The sequence below is a fragment of the Ornithorhynchus anatinus genome, chromosome 1 (genome assembly GCF_004115215.2).
Source record: "Ornithorhynchus anatinus isolate Pmale09 chromosome 1, mOrnAna1.pri.v4, whole genome shotgun sequence".
In the NCBI taxonomy this organism is placed as follows: domain Eukaryota; kingdom Metazoa; phylum Chordata; class Mammalia; order Monotremata; family Ornithorhynchidae; genus Ornithorhynchus; species Ornithorhynchus anatinus.
The window spans coordinates 131,415,952-131,433,953 of record NC_041728.1 but is presented as its reverse complement, the minus strand read 5'-3'; the positions used below and the strand labels follow the sequence as shown (position 1 = coordinate 131,433,953).

The window sequence follows — 18,002 nt, the reverse complement described above, 5'->3', positions numbered from 1 at the left end:
TAGGAGGGCATTTGGGGGCTGGAGGTGGGGAGCATATCTCCGAGTCTGACCGCGGTCTCTCCTTCCCTATCCCGGATTCTCCTCGGGGCCCGTACGTCTCCAGACATTGCCCTTTCCAGTGGTGGCCTGGAAGCCGGGAAGGAGGATCAGAATCTAGACGTATTACCACCCAGCAAGTATTGGGGGAGGTCTAGGGGGCAAGGAAGCCCGGGTCCTGACCCCAGCGGAGACCATTGGGATAAGGATTGGATTGCCCTTGGGCGGGAGGGCAGCTGATTCCTGTTCAAGGGGAACGTTGGCATTTGGGGCAGGTTTCCCTGATTGCCACACAGCTCCGCCTGCTCACCCACTCAGCTCACCAGCCTACGGGAGGCCAGCGTGGTCTTTGGGGTGGGGAGGGTGACACCGTGAGCATGGAGGGAGCTTCCGGCTAATCCTCCAGGATCGGGCTGAACGGACACGACCCCAACCAGATGCCCTGGAGAGAGAGTCTTAAAGGCCCCAGGGCTGCAGAGAAGCAAAGCTTGTGCCCAGCCGCTCACGCTCGTTCTGACTTGGTCTCGGGTTTCTTCTTGCTCTTAGGAAAGTCTGAACGACATGTTTGGGGCCGACAAGTATGCAGCAGCCAGGAAGGAAGTCCTCACCAACATGTGCTCCCGGCCCATGCAGGTATGGGGGAACTCCCTCTGCCCGGCTCCTTCCAGCTACAGCTGCATTCCCCCCTCTCCTCCGGGAAGCTCTGGGACTACCGCTGTGGGAGAGGCAGTCCCTGCCCACCCACAGATTGCACTGAATTTTCTCAGCAGCTGTCTTGGGTCCCATGGCTCCCCCCGACCCCGCGCCTCCCCCCTACACAGCCCCATCGGCAACTCCTGCTCCCTCTCATTCGCTCACCCCAGCAGTGGCGTCAGTGTTTAATCACCATGTCAGTCCGGCCTCTGGCCTGCCAGGGAACCGTGTGCCCAGGACTTGGCCGGGAAACAGAACACGCTGCCAAGGCCTGGCTCTGAGCCAGAGCCCAGGTTGGCGGCTCTGGTGGCCCGCTCCCCTCGGCTACTCCCCACTTTTCCCCCCAGCAGTGCGATGAGCCGAGGGGTGACCCGGAGCCCAGGGGTCCGGGCTGAAGGACCTGAGCTCTCCCGGCACTCTTTGCTCTCACCACACTGATCTGCTGGGAGAAGCAGCCCGATCGGCATGACCTATATAAATATATATAGGGGCCTATATAAAAGACACCTTGCCCTGTAGTTCAGTCGTTGCTGGAGATCAGTCAGCCAGTCAGTCGTTTTTATTGAGCGCTTACTGTGTTCAGAGCATTGTACTAGGAACTTGGAAGAGTACATTATAACAGTAGAACAGATACATTCCCTGCCCACGATGAGCTTTCAGTCTAGAGGGGGAGACGGTCGTTAGTATAAGTAAAATTCCAGATATGGACGTAAGTGCTGTGGGGCTGAGAGATGGGATGAATAAAAGGAGTAAGTCAGGGCAACACAGAAGGGAGTGGGAGAAACAAGAAAGGAGGGCTTAGTCAGGGAAGGCCTCTTGGAGGAGATGTGCCTTCAATAAGGCTTTGAAGGGCGGGGAGAGTGTCTGTCAGATATGAGGAGGGAGGTCCAAGCAATTCCCTCATTCACATGTAGATGAAGAAAAGGCCAAATTGCCCTTTCCACCTCCTTCCTCCCCGTCCTCCTGCCGACCCACATCAGATACTCTTCCCCATCCTGGGCAGGGCCAGGCTAGTGCTAGCCAGAATAGTTCTAGCCTACTCCCCTCTCCCTTCTTCTTCCTAAACTCAGGAAGAGGAAAGGGAAGCAGGACTCTGGTTGCCCCTGGGCCTTGCTCACTCACCCACTCACTGAGCACATCCAGTATTGAGGCTGCCTCCCTGCATGTTAGCAGACTGCTGGCTGCAGGTGGCTAGGAAGGATATTTCATGTGGGTTGTTCATTTGATTGTTGTTCCACTAATTAACTCGGTTGCTGTACTCACTCATTAGCAGTTGCCTGAAGTCTTACTGGAGTGGGAACGATGGCATGGGAGCCGGGGGAGGGAGAGAAGGAGCAAGAAGAGGGAGGAGGGCAGCTGTTTATCCACACACCTCCCTCTCCCCCCAACCTGGAAGTTCTAGGACCTCTAGCCTCTCCTGGTTCAGCCAAGTGGATTTCCTAAGCACCCATGATTCCGACGCAGGGCCAGAACCCATCACCTCAGCAGCCGGGTGGCCTCTATCTGAATGCAAAATCATCATCATCATCATCATCATAATAATATTCATTAAGCACTAACTGTGTGTCAAACACTGTATTAAGTGCTGAGGGAGATTCAAGATATTCGAGTCCCACATGGGGCTCGCAAACTTAGTAGGAGGGAAAACAGTTATTAAATCCCTATTTTGCAGATGGGGAACTGAGGCACAGTGAAGTTAAATGACTTGCCCAAAGTCACACAGTGGGTAAGTGGCAGAGCCAGGATTAGAACTCAGGTTTTATGACCCCCAGGTCCATGTTCTTTCCATTAGGCCATGCCGCTTCTCAGTAGTCCCGGCGTTGCAGGAAGCAGGAGTGCCAGCCAGAATAGTTGTAGCCTCCTCGCCTCTCTGCTTCCCTTTTCTCCCTCCTCACATTTGGTAGACCTATGCAGGGGGAGTGAGCCAGTCCTGCTGTCACTGGTGGGTCACGAGTGCAAATCCCCTGTGTGCAGAGCACTGTACTAAGCGCTTAGGAAATACAATTCAGCAGCAAATAGGGACAATCCCTGACCATACCGGGCTCCGAGGATGCAGGCCTAGGGCCCCCAACCAGAGCCATCCCTGGGATAGACAAACCCAATCCCCACCTCCAGCCCCAACCCCAACTTTCGGGGGTCCCAGCCCCCTAGTGACAGAGTCATCAGCCCAGAAGAATTCAGCCAGAACCACTGATGGCTCTGGGTCAGTCAGCAGGGCCAAAAGCAAGGTTGAAGGAGCAGAACTACTCTGCCAATAAGTAATCCCCCTCCTCAAACCTCTCCCCACCACTGAGGACCCCACTGGCCTGTTTGACCTACCCCAGTGCTTAGAATAGTGCTTGGCACATAGTAAGTGCTTAACAAATACCATAGTAATAATTATTATTATTATTAGGTTGTCACAGGGGCAGAAGTAGCCAGGACCAGCCCTGCCAAGACACCACCCTCCTGAATCAGCCGCTGATACCTCCCCTTTGGGGTGGACCAGGCCGGCCCCGTCCTCTGGTGGGTAGCAAGACTGGGAAGACCCAGTCGAATCAATCAGTGGTATCTATTGAGCGCTTACTATGTGCAGAGCACTGGACTAAGCACTTGGGAGAGTAAAGTACCACAGAAGTAGCAGATACTTTCCCTGCACATGAGCTTACAGTCTAAGATAGTGAGATCTTCAGCCTCTTTCAGGGAGCCTGACACGGCCATAGGAAGGTCGGTCAGGGGGAGGGGAGGCAGGAGTGGAGTCCACTGGCTGAGGACCAGCTGAACTGCCGGGGGAGGAGTGGTCAAAAGCCAGCAACACCCTTCCACCCAGTTTATAGGTAGTCCATGTGGGAAGGGCTGTATAAACTAAGAGACAGGGCCTGGGACCTGCTGAGCACCCAGCCCCCTTCCTTCATTTATTCAGTCATTTAATGCTACTCATTAAGCACCGGCTGGGTGCTGAGCCCTGTACTAAGCACTGGAGAAAAAGATAAGTGGCTCCCAAGGGGCTCTCCATCAGAGGTTCAGGGTGGGGAAGAGGCCACTAGCCACAAATCATAAGGAAAGATAAAGCAGTAGCGTCACAGAAGCAACATAAAAGACAAGGACAAGGATAACTCTAAAAAGGAGCAATGGGGAGCTGGGGCCAGAGGAGCAGAGCTTGAGGCTCATCAGGTCTCATCTCTGCAGCCCCATATGTTTTTCTCTAGAAACGCTTGGATTGTCCCTGAGGAGAGTACTGTTAGAGAGAGAGGAGGACACCAGGGGACTGTCCCTGTCCCTTCAGGACTGGCAGCCATCGGTGGCACAACCCATCTGCTGCCCAGGCTTCCCATCAGCCAGGTCTGCTGACTGAAAGCAAAGCGGCCCCCACCAAATCCTAGCCGGGGAAGGGGAGCTGTCAGCCTCGGCCTGACTGTCTGGGCCACTTGACTGACTGTCGCTTCAGAGCACTGAAACCCATTGGGTTTCAGTAATCTTCCACCCAACAGGTCGGAGACCCCGACATCCACCCAGATGGGCTCTTAGCGAATCTGGCAGCGGGGCTCCCTCAAAAGTCCCAGCTGAGGTTTGCCTTCGCCTCCCCAGAAAGGACTCTGTGTTCTCCTCAGGGCCTTGGGCTTGGAGAGGGCATCGTTGTTCTCCTTCTCTTTCCTCTAAAGTTCCCTCTTGGCCCCGCCAGCTCCTCTGCCTCCCGCTCCTTTGACGTCACGCGTCCCCCCGCCCCTCTCCCCGGCCCCCTCACCCCGGAGGGAGCGGATTCCAGTGGGTGCCGGAGAGCGCCTAAGTCTCCCATCCCAGGGGTGGCCCGTGAGGCCCAGGTGGTGGCCGGGGCACGGAGGCTGTCCCCCATCACCGCAGCGCTTGGCTGCAGCTAATTACAAGCGGGCGAGCGGGGGCGTTGGGTCCCCGCCGCACCCGGCCACAGCTGCCAAGGGGGAATGAAAGCAGCTCAAGATGGGCGAGGGAGAGGGGCAGCGCCCGCCCGCCCCCCATCAGTGGGAGCCCTAGATGCTAATGTGGCAGACACGCTGTACCCGCGGAGAGAGCGGTGACAGATCATTTTTCAGGGGTTCAGTCACTCAGCGGATTCAATCTGTCCACGAGAACAAAACAGCCTTGGCTGGCTACGGCTAATTGATTTTCCAACTCCTCACTGCTCTGCCTGGGAATGGAGCAATCGGGCCCCATTTAGGTCGGGCTTGCATACTCATCCAAGCGCGTTTGTCATTAGGATCGGATAATGAGAAAAGCGCCAATTCCTGTCACCAACCGTCTTGCCCCGCAGCTCCGCCGGGCCAAGGGCATCCGGTTTTTCCTCCCTGCTGTGCTAAACCTCGGGCTCCTCCCAGCCCCCACCTTGCCCCATTCCCCCCAACCATTGCCCAGCCCAGCACCCCCACGCTCGAGGAAGGTCAGCCTAGGGCGCTTCTTCACCCTCGCAAAGAGACAGACTTCGGCCCCTGTCCTGATTCTGGAAACATAACATGGAGCAGGAGGTCGAGGGGCCACTCAGCCCCAACTCTTTGATCCCCCATCTGTGGTCCACCGCTCCTCAGCCCCGGCCATTGCCCCCCGGGTGGGAGTGTGGGGTCAGACTGGGCCGGCTCCCAGAGCCTCCGTCCCAAAGCCCCCGAAGCAGGGGAACCCTCTAGAGCCACCCTGCCAAGTACCACATTCCCAGGGCCCGCAGGAAGTTGGATGAACTTAGCTTCCCCTCTGCCTGAACTTTGTGATGGATTTTCAGGAGATCTGCCCGAGGGGAACTCTCTGTATTTGCTACCCTCAGTGCCCTGGTCCTCGTGATCCAGCGGCAGGGAGAACAGTGGGAAGAAGTGGGGGGAGGGGGGCACCAGAAATCCAAGGGGCTACCGGGTACCATTATCAGTCCAAGGCGTTGTGGAGCCGGCCTTCAGGTCACCGTCGCACCCTCCCCCCACACTGAATCTGGGTGTCCTGACACTCCCCCTTTCTGACACCCCCCTGCCCAAACAGCCTTCTATGTCAAGGCCCCCAGAGCTCCGGCTGCCGGATGGGTCGGGGTGTGAACCTCCCCCACTCACCCTCCCTCTGTGGAATTTGGCAGGTGCTGAGAGAGGAGCCCATGCTGGGGCAAGGGCCAGGCCGCCCTGCTCTGCTCCCACCTCCTCTGTTGACTTGCCCCGTGCAAGGCCTGCAGCTCAGCGGGAGCTGGAAGGAAAGGAGGTCTGGGGGAGCCGGAGAGGCTGCTGCCTCGAGCCCTGGATCCTGGGCTGGGTTTCGGCTCAGTAACTAGAGCCGGTGGCTCCATTTGGCTTGGCGGCGAGGGTGTGTGTGATTTCTGAGTTTTCATTTTAAATCTGCTCACCCGTTCGCGCCCCGGCCGGCGTCTGTGGCCCTCCCCTGACCACTGGCCAAGCCACAGTCCCTAGTAGAGCCGCTTGTTTTCTCAGCCCCGAAGGCCCGGGGGCTGCGGCGGCCGGCCCGGGAGAAATCAAAGGGCAAACGGCGGGAGTGACCGCGGCAGCCGCAGCCGCGGCAGCGGCAACGGCTCCGCTGAGAGAGGCTCCTGCCGCAGGGGCTTCTGGAAAAGCAGGGGTGCCCCACCCAGGCCCTCATTCAGGCGGGGATCCTGCGGTGCTTTGGAGTCTCTTCCTGAGCCAGCGCTGGAGGCCTCAGCCTCTTCTCCCCACGCCTGAGCTTAGGCGGTGGGAAAGGGCTTAGAAACCCAAACCAGTCCTCCCTGGCGGAGGAGTCGGGGTGGAGAGGATGGAGCAGGCCAAGGGGCACAGCTGAGGGAGAGAGAGACCAGGCGGCTCCCCCAGGATCGGATTCTGGCCCCGGGCACTTCCAGGCCCTGGGGAGGCTTCCAGATCCGGGTCCCAGTCCCACCCAGAATCCCGGGACATTCCCCCTCCTGAATCTGTCCCCTCCCTCAGTCTCACCGAGGCACGACAGGGGTGACTCAAGTGCATTAATGAACCCCATGCAAGTGTGCTCACTTGCTCCCTTTCGCTCTGTCTGCTCATGCCATAAATCTCCATTAGTAATACTGTGAGAGCAGAGATGGCAGAGACTTTTGAGGGGTGGGAAAACGTGGGGCCAGAGGGAGGATGTGCTGAGCAAGGTTGTTCTTTACAGAAGAGAGGTCTGGGTTCGGGTCGCTTCCTTCTTCCACTTCTTCTCCAAACGGAGTTAAACCTCGGCTATTTAAGGTGGGATTCAACAACAGGACAGAATCTATCCCCTCTAAGTCCACCCCGCCCCACCCCATGCCCACCAGAGGGCAATCTTCACCAAGCAGTCCCTCTGTAGCCGCCCCGTTAGGAAGACCCGAGGCGGAGGGCGGCAGGGCGTTGTCATCCTCCACACCCGGGCTGACCGAAAGTCAGAACTGGAACAGAATCTCAACAGTTTGGGGAGGGGGATCTCCCTTCCCGGGGTCCTGCTCGCCTCCCGCCCCCGTGGCCGGGGGCTCCCCGGGAATCTGTTGGGGGTGAGGAGAGACGGTGCTATGTATTCATCCCCCATCTACCCCGACAACCCCTCCCCTGACAGGGCCTGGGCTCGGCGCCTCCGCCCGGCCCGTTGCTTCCTTCCAGATGGCTGTGTACTTCTGCTCGGGCGTGCTGAGGGATCGGGAGCAGTTCCGGCACTACGCCCTCAACGTGCCACTCTACACCCACTTCACGTCGCCCATCCGCCGCTTTGCCGACATCCTGGTGCACCGGCTCCTGGCCGCCTCGCTCAGTAAGTTCCGGGCTGGCGGGGAGGGGTGGGTGGGGCCGAGAAAGGGACCCACAACCGGTTCATTAGTGCCAGGCCCTTGTCGTATCCCAGTAGCGCCCCTGCCAGGAGAGCCCTCTCCCCAGGAGGATTGTCACCCGCTGTGAGGTGTGGGAGAACATTTTCCCACCCAACTCTCTCCCTCCCTTCCCCTCTCCCTACTTTCCGAGCTGCAGTTGCCACGGAGAGGAGAGAAGAAACAGGTTACCCTCCTGGGCAGGTGGGAGAGGCGGAAGAGAAGGCCAAGCCGCTCCCAGATCCGGTAGCTGGGATCCCTAGGACCCAGTCATCCTGCCTCCTGGGGTCCCTCTCTCCATCCGCTAGGCCGCTTCCCTGCCCTTGGGGTCTCCCCCCGAGTGGCTGACCCACTGCCCCCTCACCCAAGAGTGATGAGAGAGATGAGGATAGCCGTCCGAACTCAGGTGGCTCTGTTCTTTCCCAGGCCACAGCAAGCTACCAAACCTAGAGCCAGACGCCCTCCAGAAGCAGGCAGACCACTGCAATGACCGCCGGATGGCATCCAAGAGAGTGCAAGAACTCAGCACCAACCTCTTCTTTGCTGTGCTGGTAAAGGTGAGAGCAGCCCAGGCAGGCTCAGTCCATCAGTCAATCACTGGTATTTACCGAGCGCTTACCGTGTGCAGAGCTCGGCACTGAACACTTGGAAGAGTCGGTAGACACGATCCCTCCCCTCGAGGAGCCTACAGGCTCTCTCACCACCTTTTTTTTTTTCTTTTATGGTATCTGTTAAGCATTTGCTATGTGCCAGACACTATACTAAGCACTGGGGTAGATACAAGTTTATCAGGTTGACATAATCCCTGTCCCAGGTGGGGCTCCCAGTCTTAATCCCCATTTTACAGATGAGGGAACTGAGGTACAGTGAAGTTTGCCCAAGGTCACGCAGCAGACAAGTGGCCGAACCGAGGTTAGAACCCAGGTCCTTCTGACTCCCAGGCCCATGCTCTATCCTCTAGTCCACACTGTTTCTTACTTTCTTTCCACTCTGGTCCAGGAGCTGGTTCCCTCTGCCTTCAGCCCTAATCTCTGGGCTCTCCAGAGCCTTTTCAAAAGAACCCCTTGTGAACATGGGATAGGGACTGGGAGGAGAGTTTTCTACACCCCCCGGGCAACTTCAAAGTCATTGCTTCCCTAGCCCTCGGGACTTGATTGACCTTGGGAGATTGGGGTGTCAGGGGTGGGGGGTAGGGTGTGGGGAGACTATGATGCCTGGGGCCGGGGGTATTCCCACACCCTGCCTCATCCTCCTCTTCCCATCCTTCCCTTCCTGCCTCCTTCCCTAACCCCAGGAAAGCGGTCCTCTGGAGTCTGAGGCCATGGTGATGGGCATCTTGAACAAGGCCTTCGACGTGCTGGTGCTGCGCTTTGGGGTGCAAAAGCGAATCTACTGTAACGTAAGTAAGGGCAGAAGGAGAAGAACAGGGCTCGGGGCTGAGCCTCGGGGAGGGAGATGGTGCCCTAGGGTCTTTGAGGAGTCTGGCAGGTTCCTCAGCCCGTGGTTCTGCTGCCAACATGTTAACTAGAGTGTGAGAGGGTGGGTGCCACAGGAGGGTTGTTGCCACACAGGAGCATGGCCTCCCTTAGCGCACTGGCCCCAAGATGTTGGCACGTCAGCAGCAGCTCACTGACAGCATTCACAGTGGAAAGGCTCAGTGGCCCAAGAGGCAGAGAGGCCAGTGAGCCCAGAAAACCCATCTCTAATTCATTCATTTATTCATTCACTCAATTGTATTTATTGAGCGCTTACTTTGTGCAGAACACTGTACTAAGCGCATGGAAAGTACAATTTGGCAACAGATAGAGACAATCCCTACCCATCAACGGGTTCACAGTCTAGAAGGGGGAGACAAACAACAAAGCAGAACAAGTAGATAGGTATCAATAGCATCAAAATAGTTTAATAGAATTATAGATATTTACACATCATTAATTAAATAAGTAGAGTAATAAATATGTACAAATATACACAAATGCTGTAGCGTGGGGAAGGGGGTAGAGCAGAGGGAGGGAGTAGGGGCGATAGGGAGGGGAGGAGGAGCAGAGGAAAAGGGTGGCTCAGTCTGGAAAGGCTTCCTGGAGGAGGTGACTCTCAACAGGTCTTTGAAGGGGGGAAGAGAGCTAATTTGGCTGATGTGAGGAGGGAGGATGTTCCAGGCTAGAAGTAAGACGTGGGCCAGGGGTCGTTGGAGGGACAGGTGAAAACGAGGCCCAGTGAGGAGGTTAGCGGCAGCAGAGGAGCGGAATGTGCAGGCTGGGCTGGAGGAGAGAAGGGTGGTGAGGGAGGAGAGGGCAAGGTGATGGACAGCTTTGAAGTCAAGAGTGAGGAGTTTCTGTATCGTGCGGAGGTTGAAAGGCAACCACTGGAGGTTTTTGAGGAGAGTGACATGCCCAGAGCGTTTCTGTAGAAAGATAATCCGGGCAGCAGAGTGAACCATAGACTGAAGCAGGGAGAGACAGGAGGATGGGAGATCATGCTGTGGGCCGGAATGTGTCTGTTGTTGTACTGTACAGTCCCAAGCACTTTGTGCTTTGCACATAGTAAGTGCTCAATAAATATAACAGTAATCATCATCATAATAATAATAGTGGTATTTGTTAAGCGCTTACTGTGTGCTGAGCACTGTTGTAAGCGCTGGGTTAGATACAGGGTAATCAGATTGCCCCAAGTGGGGCTCACATTTTTTAATCCCCATTTTTACAGATGAGGTAACTGAGGCACAGAGAAGTTAAATGACTTGCCCAAGGTCCCATAGCAGACAAGTGGTGGCGCTGGGATTAGAACCCACATCCTCTGACTCCCAAGCCCATGCTCTTTCCACTAAGCCACGCTGCTTCATTTGAATATGATCAAATGAATCTTCCCTGGCTCCAGGGTCCCAGCAGGCTGCGTTGAACCCAGCTCCCCTCTGCTCTGAGCTGCCCTCCTGTCTGTCTCTCCCCTTCTGAGGTGGCCAGGATCTCCAGGTGTTTCTAGCGTGTAGGGTGCCAGAGCAGACGGTGGCTGCTCTGGGTCTCTGGAGCTGGTGGAGGGAAATGGTCATTGATGAGGACTCTGTCTCTGTCTCTGTCTCCGGGCTGGCTGCTGGGGACTGGGAAAACGACCACGCAGCCACACCCCATGGTCCCCACTCTCCCAAATCACCCGACCTGGAGGCTGCTGCCCACGGGGAGGCTAGGAACACAGTCATTCACTCATTCAGTTGTGTTTTTTGAACTCCTACTGTGTGCGGAGTACTGTACTAAGCGCTTAGGAGACTACAATATAACAATAAACAGGCACATTTCCTACCCGTAATGAGCCTACAGTCTAGAGGGGGAGAAAGACATGAATATAAATTAATAAATTGCGGATATCTACATAAGTGCTGTGGGGCCGGGAGGGGTAATGAACAAAGGGAGGAAGACAGGGCGACACAGAAGGGTGTGGGAGGAGAGGAAAGGAGGTCTTAGGGAAGACCTCTTGGAGGAGATGTGTTTCCAATAAGGCTTTGAATGGAGGGAAAGTAATTGTAGGATTTGGGAAGGCAGGGTATTCCAGGCCAGAGACAGGACGTAGGCAAGGGGTCGGTGGCGAGATAGACGAGACAGAGGTCCTCCGGCCAGGGACCCGCCCAGCCACCGGGGTCTGTCCTGGCACCGAAGCTGACAGGTGATGATGATGATGATCTATCAGTTGTATTTATTGAGCCTTCACTGTAGGCAGAGCAGTCTACTGAGAAGCTCTTGGGAGCGTGCAACACATCAGAGTCGGTAGGCACGTTCCGTGCCCACAAGGAGCTTACAGTCTAGAGGGGGAGACGGACATTAATATAAATATGTTAATTACGGGTATGTACGTAAGTGCTGAGGGGCTGAGGTGGGGTGAATATTAAATGCCTAAAGGGCACAGATCCAAGTGCACAGGTGCCGCAGGAGGAAGAGAGAGTAGGGGAAATGGGGGCTTAGTCAAGGAAGGGCTCTTGGGGGAGATGGTATCTTTAATAAGGATTTGAAAGTGGAGAGAGTGGTGATCTGTCGTATATGAAAGGGGAGGGAGTTCCAGTCTGGAAGCGGCACGTGGGTGAGGGGTCAGTGGCAAGGTAAACAAGACCGAGAAACAGTGAGTAGGTTGGCGTTAGCAGAGTGGAGCGTATGGGCTGAGTTGTAGTAGGAAATCAGAGAGGTGAGGTAGGAGGAGGTGAGTCGTCTGAGTGCTATAAAGCCGATGGTAAGGAGTTTCTGTCTGATACAGAAGTGGCTGGGTAACCACTAGCGGTTCTTTAGGAATGGGGAGACATGGACTGAGCGGATTTTTAGGGTAATGATCCAGGCAGCACAACAAAGTATGGAGGGAAGTCTCCTTCCCCTCTCCCTTCCCCTTCCCTCAGCACTGTGCTCATTTGTAAATATTTTTATTACCCTGTTTATTTTGTTAATGAGGTGTACATCCCCTTATTCTATTTATCGTGATTACGTTGTCTTGTTTCTGTCCATCTGTCTCCCCCGATTAGACCGTAAGCCCGTCATTGGGCAGGGATTGTCTCTATCTGTTGCCGAATTGTATATTCCAAGCACTTAGTACGGTGCTGTGCTCATAGTAAGCGCTCAATAAATACTATTGAATGAATGGATGACTGGAGTGGGGAGAGACGGGACTCTGGGTGGACAGCAAGGAGGCTGGGATTCATGGTGGGATAGGATAAGTGTTTGGGTTAATATGGTTGCAGTTTGGAGGAAAGAAATGATGATGGTAATGATGAGATGATGAGGGTGATGATGGGAGATGTCATGCTTGATTTCTTTTCCCCTAAAGGAAAAAAAAATCAACCAATAAAGGGCCAGGAAATTACATGAGAGAAGCTCAAGGAACACACTCTTAAGGTCTCGCCACAGCCAGCGAGAGAAAATGGTCCCTGTTCAATTTCCGGTCCTGCATTTAAATAACCCAATCTCCACCCGGGAGAGCGGGGGATGGCAGGGCAGGCTGGCCAGGGGAACTGAGGGGGCATATTCTTTATCTGGGCAGGCCAGGAGTGCTAGGGCCTTGACAGAGGCTGTTACATTTAATTTCCTCTCGTGTGCCTTTATGCGTGTGTGTATGTATATGAGTACGTGTGTTTGAGCACGCGTGCCCACATGGCCCAGAAAGATCAGTGTCATCTCCCAAGGCTTTGCTGAGAACCGTCTCAGCTGCGGCGGGTTCCCCACCTTTCTCCCCTTCCCACATGGAGAAAGGGAAGGATATGGGGGGGCTCAGTGGAAAGAGCACGGGCTTGGGAATCAGAGGTCATGGGTTCGAATCCCAGCTCTGCCACTGGTCAGCTGTGTGACTGTGGGCAAGTCACTAACTTCTCTGTGCCTCAGTTACCTTATATGGAAAATGGGGATTAAGCCTTTGAGCCTCACATAGGACAACCTGATGGCCCTGTATCTCCCCCAGCACTTAGAACAGTGCTCTGCACATAGTAAGCGCTTAACAAACACCAACATTATTACTATTATTGAGGGAGGGCCCAGTGAATTGGGATCAAGCTCAGATGAGAGAAAGAGAGCCAGCCTCCATCCGTCGCCGCCCCAGGAATTAGAACCAGGCCTCCCGGGCTTTCCGGCTCCCCAACCAGGGGGTGGTGCAGCTGCTGTGCTCAGTAGGAAAGGAGGAACTCCCCTCTGAGGACCCCGAGTTTCTGCCCCACAGACTCTGCCGTTGCTTGACTACCACTTCCAGAAGGTGGGGAAGAAGCCAAAGTTGACGCTCGTCTGGGAGCCTGAGAACCAGGAGCAAGATGCCGTACACCAGGTGAGAGCCCCAGGACACATCTCGTCCCCGCTCCTGCCAGGACCACCATGCTGTTTGAGAGCATGCTCCCTCTTTGGGGAAGGGCCTCGTCAGTGCTCAGTGCCCCCACCCTCTCCCCACCTTCCCTCCTATGTAGCGTCACCGCCACTCCAAGCTTCTCCTCTCTCCAGGGACATCTGCTCCTCTCTCAGACCCAGAGCCCTAGCTCTGTCCAGGTCTCCACTCACCACCCCCCAGCCCCTCCCCACCACCCGCATCACGCTCCCCAGTGAGAGGCAGCCCCCTACCCCACCTCGGCCTTCCCTTCACTGTCTGCAGGAGATCAGAATCTTCAGCCTGGTGGAGGTCGTGCTGAAGGCGGAGGACACGGCCCTCAAATTCAACGCCGCCCTGAAAAGGCCGGGGAGCGAGAAGGCGGCGGCCCAGAAAGACCAGCGAGAGTCAGAGCCGGAGCCAGAGGACCAGGAGTGAGGGCCGGGCGGGGCTGGCGACAGCCAAGGCACCGGCCTTGCTGGACCCGCTGGGTTTTAGGAACAGGAGCTCAGTTCGCCCCAGGGCTTTTTAAAGGGAATTTTGAGCTTGTTTGCCGTTTCAATTTTAACTCAACTTGAAGCCAGGAGAGGCCCCCAGGGAGCAGTGATGGCTGAGGGGCGGGGATAATGCCCTTGTCCCTTCCTCCCCGGGCGGACCTGCCCATCCCCTCCCAGCCTCGGTCTGCCGGATGCTCCCCGGGGCTGGAGCCCGCCGGAGAGGACAGGAGGGAATGCCGGGGGTCCTGGGGCATCTGCGTCACGTAATAAAATCTGGTCAGTGGAGAGGCACCTGCTGTTTTTGGCCGAGGGAGAGCGTGAGCCTCAAGGCTGCAGGGGAGGGAGTGCGGGCTCTTAATGACACGTATGCACACACCCTCTTAGTTGTGCGTGCACACGCCTTTTTCCTTTCTTAGTATATCCAGCTTCTGCCAGTCTTGCCTCCTCGATGCCTCCAGCTGGGGGGCCATGGAGGGGTTTGCTCTTTGCCAAGACCACTTGATCTTCTTTCTGCAGTCCTGTGCTGTAGAAGCTGCCGGAGTTTCCATGAAGGAGGGGAGAAATGCCCACTCCTCGGCCAATCTTTTTGGTGCCTGGCCCTGGGGACCCACTCCCCCACTCTCCTTCCTGGCCCTCTCCCTACCCCTCCTCCCTTCTCACACCCACCTTCAGTGCATCCTTTCTTGCGGGGGCATTTTTCCTCTGGCGTCTTCGTGGGGATCGCCGCCTTGGAAAGTCACTGGTGAAGGGCTCTGGGTTTGCGTGGGCACCTTCTGGGCAGCTCCGTGTCCCGCGGTGACCTGGACAGTAGGAGCGGACAGGGTGAGGCGGCCATCGGCCCCTCCAGCTTTGCATCTGTGACATCCTACATCTCTGGGCCCCGGGCAGGCAGCGGGGGCTATTCGTCTCTGTTTCTGGGTAATTTATAGAGGCCCCAGCAAGAGATTTATCCCCAGAGCATCATTCCAGCTGATTAAAAAATGTAATTAGTACGCAGGACCCAAAACAGCCCCATAAATAGCTGTGTGTGCTCTAGGCCCCAGCGTCCCCCCGCCTCCGCAGCGGCAGCTCTCCCACTCTGCCCTGTGCCAAGCCCAGGTTTTATCCAGAACCAGGTGACCACTCTCTGTGTAAAAATCTGCTTTGATGGAGTAACAACAAATCTCCCGACCAACAACTCAAGCCTTTCTCCCCAGGTGGAAATGCGGACTTGTATCAGATTTACCCCACCAAGCTAGATTCCCCCCACCCCACACCAGGTCACAGCTTTGATTCTGGGACTTAATCATTTGAGCACTTCTGCATTCAGTAAGCGCTCAGTAAATGTCACCGAGTGAAGTCTCAGCCTCCCCCTAACAACCAGCTCTCCTAAAGCCTCCCAAGCCAGGGAAGACATCGTCCTCCCTCCCATCCCTCTGCAGCAGAGAGTTTGGGAGCTCCTTGGGTGCTTCAGGTGTTGACAGTGATGGATAGGCAAGTGGCAGCTCCCTCTAATAATAGTAATTGTGGTATTTCTTAAGCACTTACTGTGTGGCAGGCACTGTACTAATCGCTGGGGTGGTTACAAGAAAATTGTGTTGGGCATTCATTCATTCAGTCGTAGTTATTGAGCACTTACTGTGTATAGAGCACTGTACTAAGAGTTTGAAATGTACAATTCGGCAATAGATAGAGGCAATCCCTGCCCAACAACGGGTATCCCACGTGGAGCTCACAGTCTGTCCCCATTTTACAAATGAGGTAACTGAGGCCCAGAGAATAATAATAATAATCATTGTGGTATTTATTAAGTGCTTACTATATGCTAGGCACTGTACTAAGTGCTGGGTTGGACACAGCAAATTGGGTTGGACCCAGTGGGGCTCATAGTCTCAATTCCCAGCTTACAGATGAGGTAACTGAGTCACAGAGAAGCAAAGTGGCTTGCCCACCGTCACACAGCAGATAAGTGGCAGAGCTGGAATTGAACCCATGACCTTCTGACTCCCAGGCCTGTGCTCTATCCAACACAGGATGCTGCTTCTCCTTTCCCCCAGCAGCAGGGAGGTCCTCGGAAAGACTAGGATGTCTCCCCCTGCAAGGTGGGGGCTATTCTGCTCAATCAAACTCAAATCTTTTTTTTTTTAATGGTATTTGTTAAGAGCTTTCTATGTGTCGGGCACTGTACTAAGTGTTGGGTTAGTTCCAAGCTAATCAGGTTGGTCACAGTCCCTGTCCCATATAGGGATCATAGTCTTAGTCCCCATTTTCCAGGTGAGGTAACTGTGGCCTAGAGGAGTGAAGTGACTTGCTCAAGGTCCTACAGCAGACAAGCCGTGGAGCTGGGATCAGATCCCATGTCCTTCTGACTCCCAGACCGGAGTTCTATCCTCTAGGCCACGCTGCTCTTCTGCTTCTTGGAACCCAGTAGCTTCGCATTCCTGTCGGTCTCCGGGCAAGGCAGAGGAAAGGTCTGGGTCTACTTTATCGGTCCCCGACGACCCTCAGGAGGTCAAAATGGTTAACACCAGTGAGGCCCTCACTGACCAGCTGCTCTTCAGTGTAGGTGTGAGTGTAAGGAGGTGTACATGAGTGCTCTTGGAGTGGTGCTCTTGGAGTGGGGTGAGCACTTAGGTGCATAGTGGGGTAAGACTAAATGCATGGGAGAGGAGGCAGTAGGCAGGGAAAATGGGGAGAGAAGTGCTTAGTCAGGGAGGCTTCCGGGGGGAGATGTGATTTCACTAGGGATTTGAAGATGGGGAGTGTGCCGGTCTGTCGAGGTATGAAGTGGGAGAGAATTGTGGCCGGGAGGGAAGATGTAAGCAAGGGGTGGTGTGAGTCAGGGACACTGAGTTGTTTGGGATTAGAGGAGTAAATTGTGCAGGCTGGGTTGTAGAAGGAGAGGAACTGGGGTAAGTAAGGGACACAACTGATTGGTTGAGTACCTTGAATCTGATGGTGAGGAGTTTCTGCTTGACGCCTTGCTGGTGGGCAACCATCGGAGGCGCTAGAGGCGGGAGACGTGTGCCGAACGTGGTTTTAGGAAAATGATCTGGGCAACAGAGTGGATGGAGAGGGGAGATGCTGGAGGCAGGGAGGTCAGCGGGAAGGCTGATGCAATGGTCGAGATGGGATCTGGGAAGAATTTGAATATGTTCCTGTTTGACCCCAGAGACCTCTGACCAATTCAGTCCCACCAGGTAAGCCTGAGACACCTGTGCGATTGAAAACTGCACCAGATGCTACAAATAGGAAATGCAACCCCAGAGCAGAGTAAATCTCTATGTGCCCAGAGCGGTCTATCAACAGTCCTGAGATAGTTGGGTTCAAATTCATGATTTGCTGAATAGCCCCTCTTATCTTCAGTGATGTTGTCAAATACTGTGAAAGGGCCCCTAAATCCCTCATCTTTCCACTTGTCTTACGCTGTCGAGTCGTCTCTGACCCGTAGCGACACCATGGACACATCTTTCCCAGAATGTCCAACCTCCACCTGCAATCGTTCTGGTAGCGAATCTATGGAGTTTTCTTGGTAAAAATATGAAAGTGGTTGACCACTCCGTCCTTCCACTCAGTAAACTTGCGTCTCCGCCCTCTACTCTCTCCCATGCAACCGCCCAGCACGGGGGAGTTTTGACTCATAGGAGATTGCCTTCCACTCGCTAGCCACTGCCCAAGCTAGGAACGGATTCAGTCTGCCTCTGCTGGACTCTCCCTCCCTTAGTCGAGACTGGGAGAGTCCTGGAAACTCTCCAGGTGAGACCCTGAGGGGGGCATCTTTCCACTTCCCCTCTGGCAAACTGATTTTATTCTGCCCCAGAGCACCAAAGTACGGGATGGGTTTCCCTGTGATCTCTGAATCCCACTGATTTCCCCGATCCTCTGCAGTCGCCAAACAGGGGCCTAAGGCCTGCTCCCTGGCTGTTCCCTGTCCCAATCCCACTTCCAAGCTCTCGCATTCCATGCCGCGGGGACATCCAAGGGAGACCTTAGTCCATGCCGCCCTCTGCTGTGTTTCCCAAGAACTGTAAATGATGGTAAAGTAGAAATGGGGCAGTGGGCCGGGGGCTACCGAGGTCTGGGGGAATGATAATAATAATTCATAATGTTGGTATTTGTTGGTATTTGTTAAGGGTTTACTATGTATTACTAGGGGTAGATACAAGATAATCGTGGCTCAGTGGAAAGAGCCCGGGCTGGGGAGTCAGAGATCATGGGTTCAA

The 18,002-nt window shown here is 55.1% G+C and overlaps 1 protein-coding gene across 2 annotated transcripts in view; it reads left to right on the top strand.

Annotated features, from left to right (window-relative positions):
* DIS3L2 (DIS3 like 3'-5' exoribonuclease 2) overlaps positions 1 to 14,091 on the top strand; it is a 450,189-nt gene extending 436,098 nt beyond the window's left edge. Inside the window, exons 16-21 of one of the 2 annotated variants that reach the window (XM_029065889.2) lie at positions 583 to 669; positions 7,290 to 7,437; positions 7,916 to 8,046; positions 8,784 to 8,888; positions 13,169 to 13,270; positions 13,589 to 14,091. In XM_029065889.2, the coding sequence (XP_028921722.1) occupies positions 583 to 669; positions 7,290 to 7,437; positions 7,916 to 8,046; positions 8,784 to 8,888; positions 13,169 to 13,270; positions 13,589 to 13,741 (726 nt within the window). In that variant the 3' untranslated portion in view covers positions 13,742 to 14,091. Of the gene's footprint in view, positions 1 to 582; positions 670 to 3,124; positions 3,203 to 7,289; positions 7,438 to 7,915; positions 8,047 to 8,783; positions 8,889 to 13,168; positions 13,271 to 13,588 lie in introns of those variants that run through there. The other variant, XM_029065897.2, reaches the window with a different exon arrangement.
* Positions 14,092 to 18,002: the final 3,911 nt, after the last annotated feature.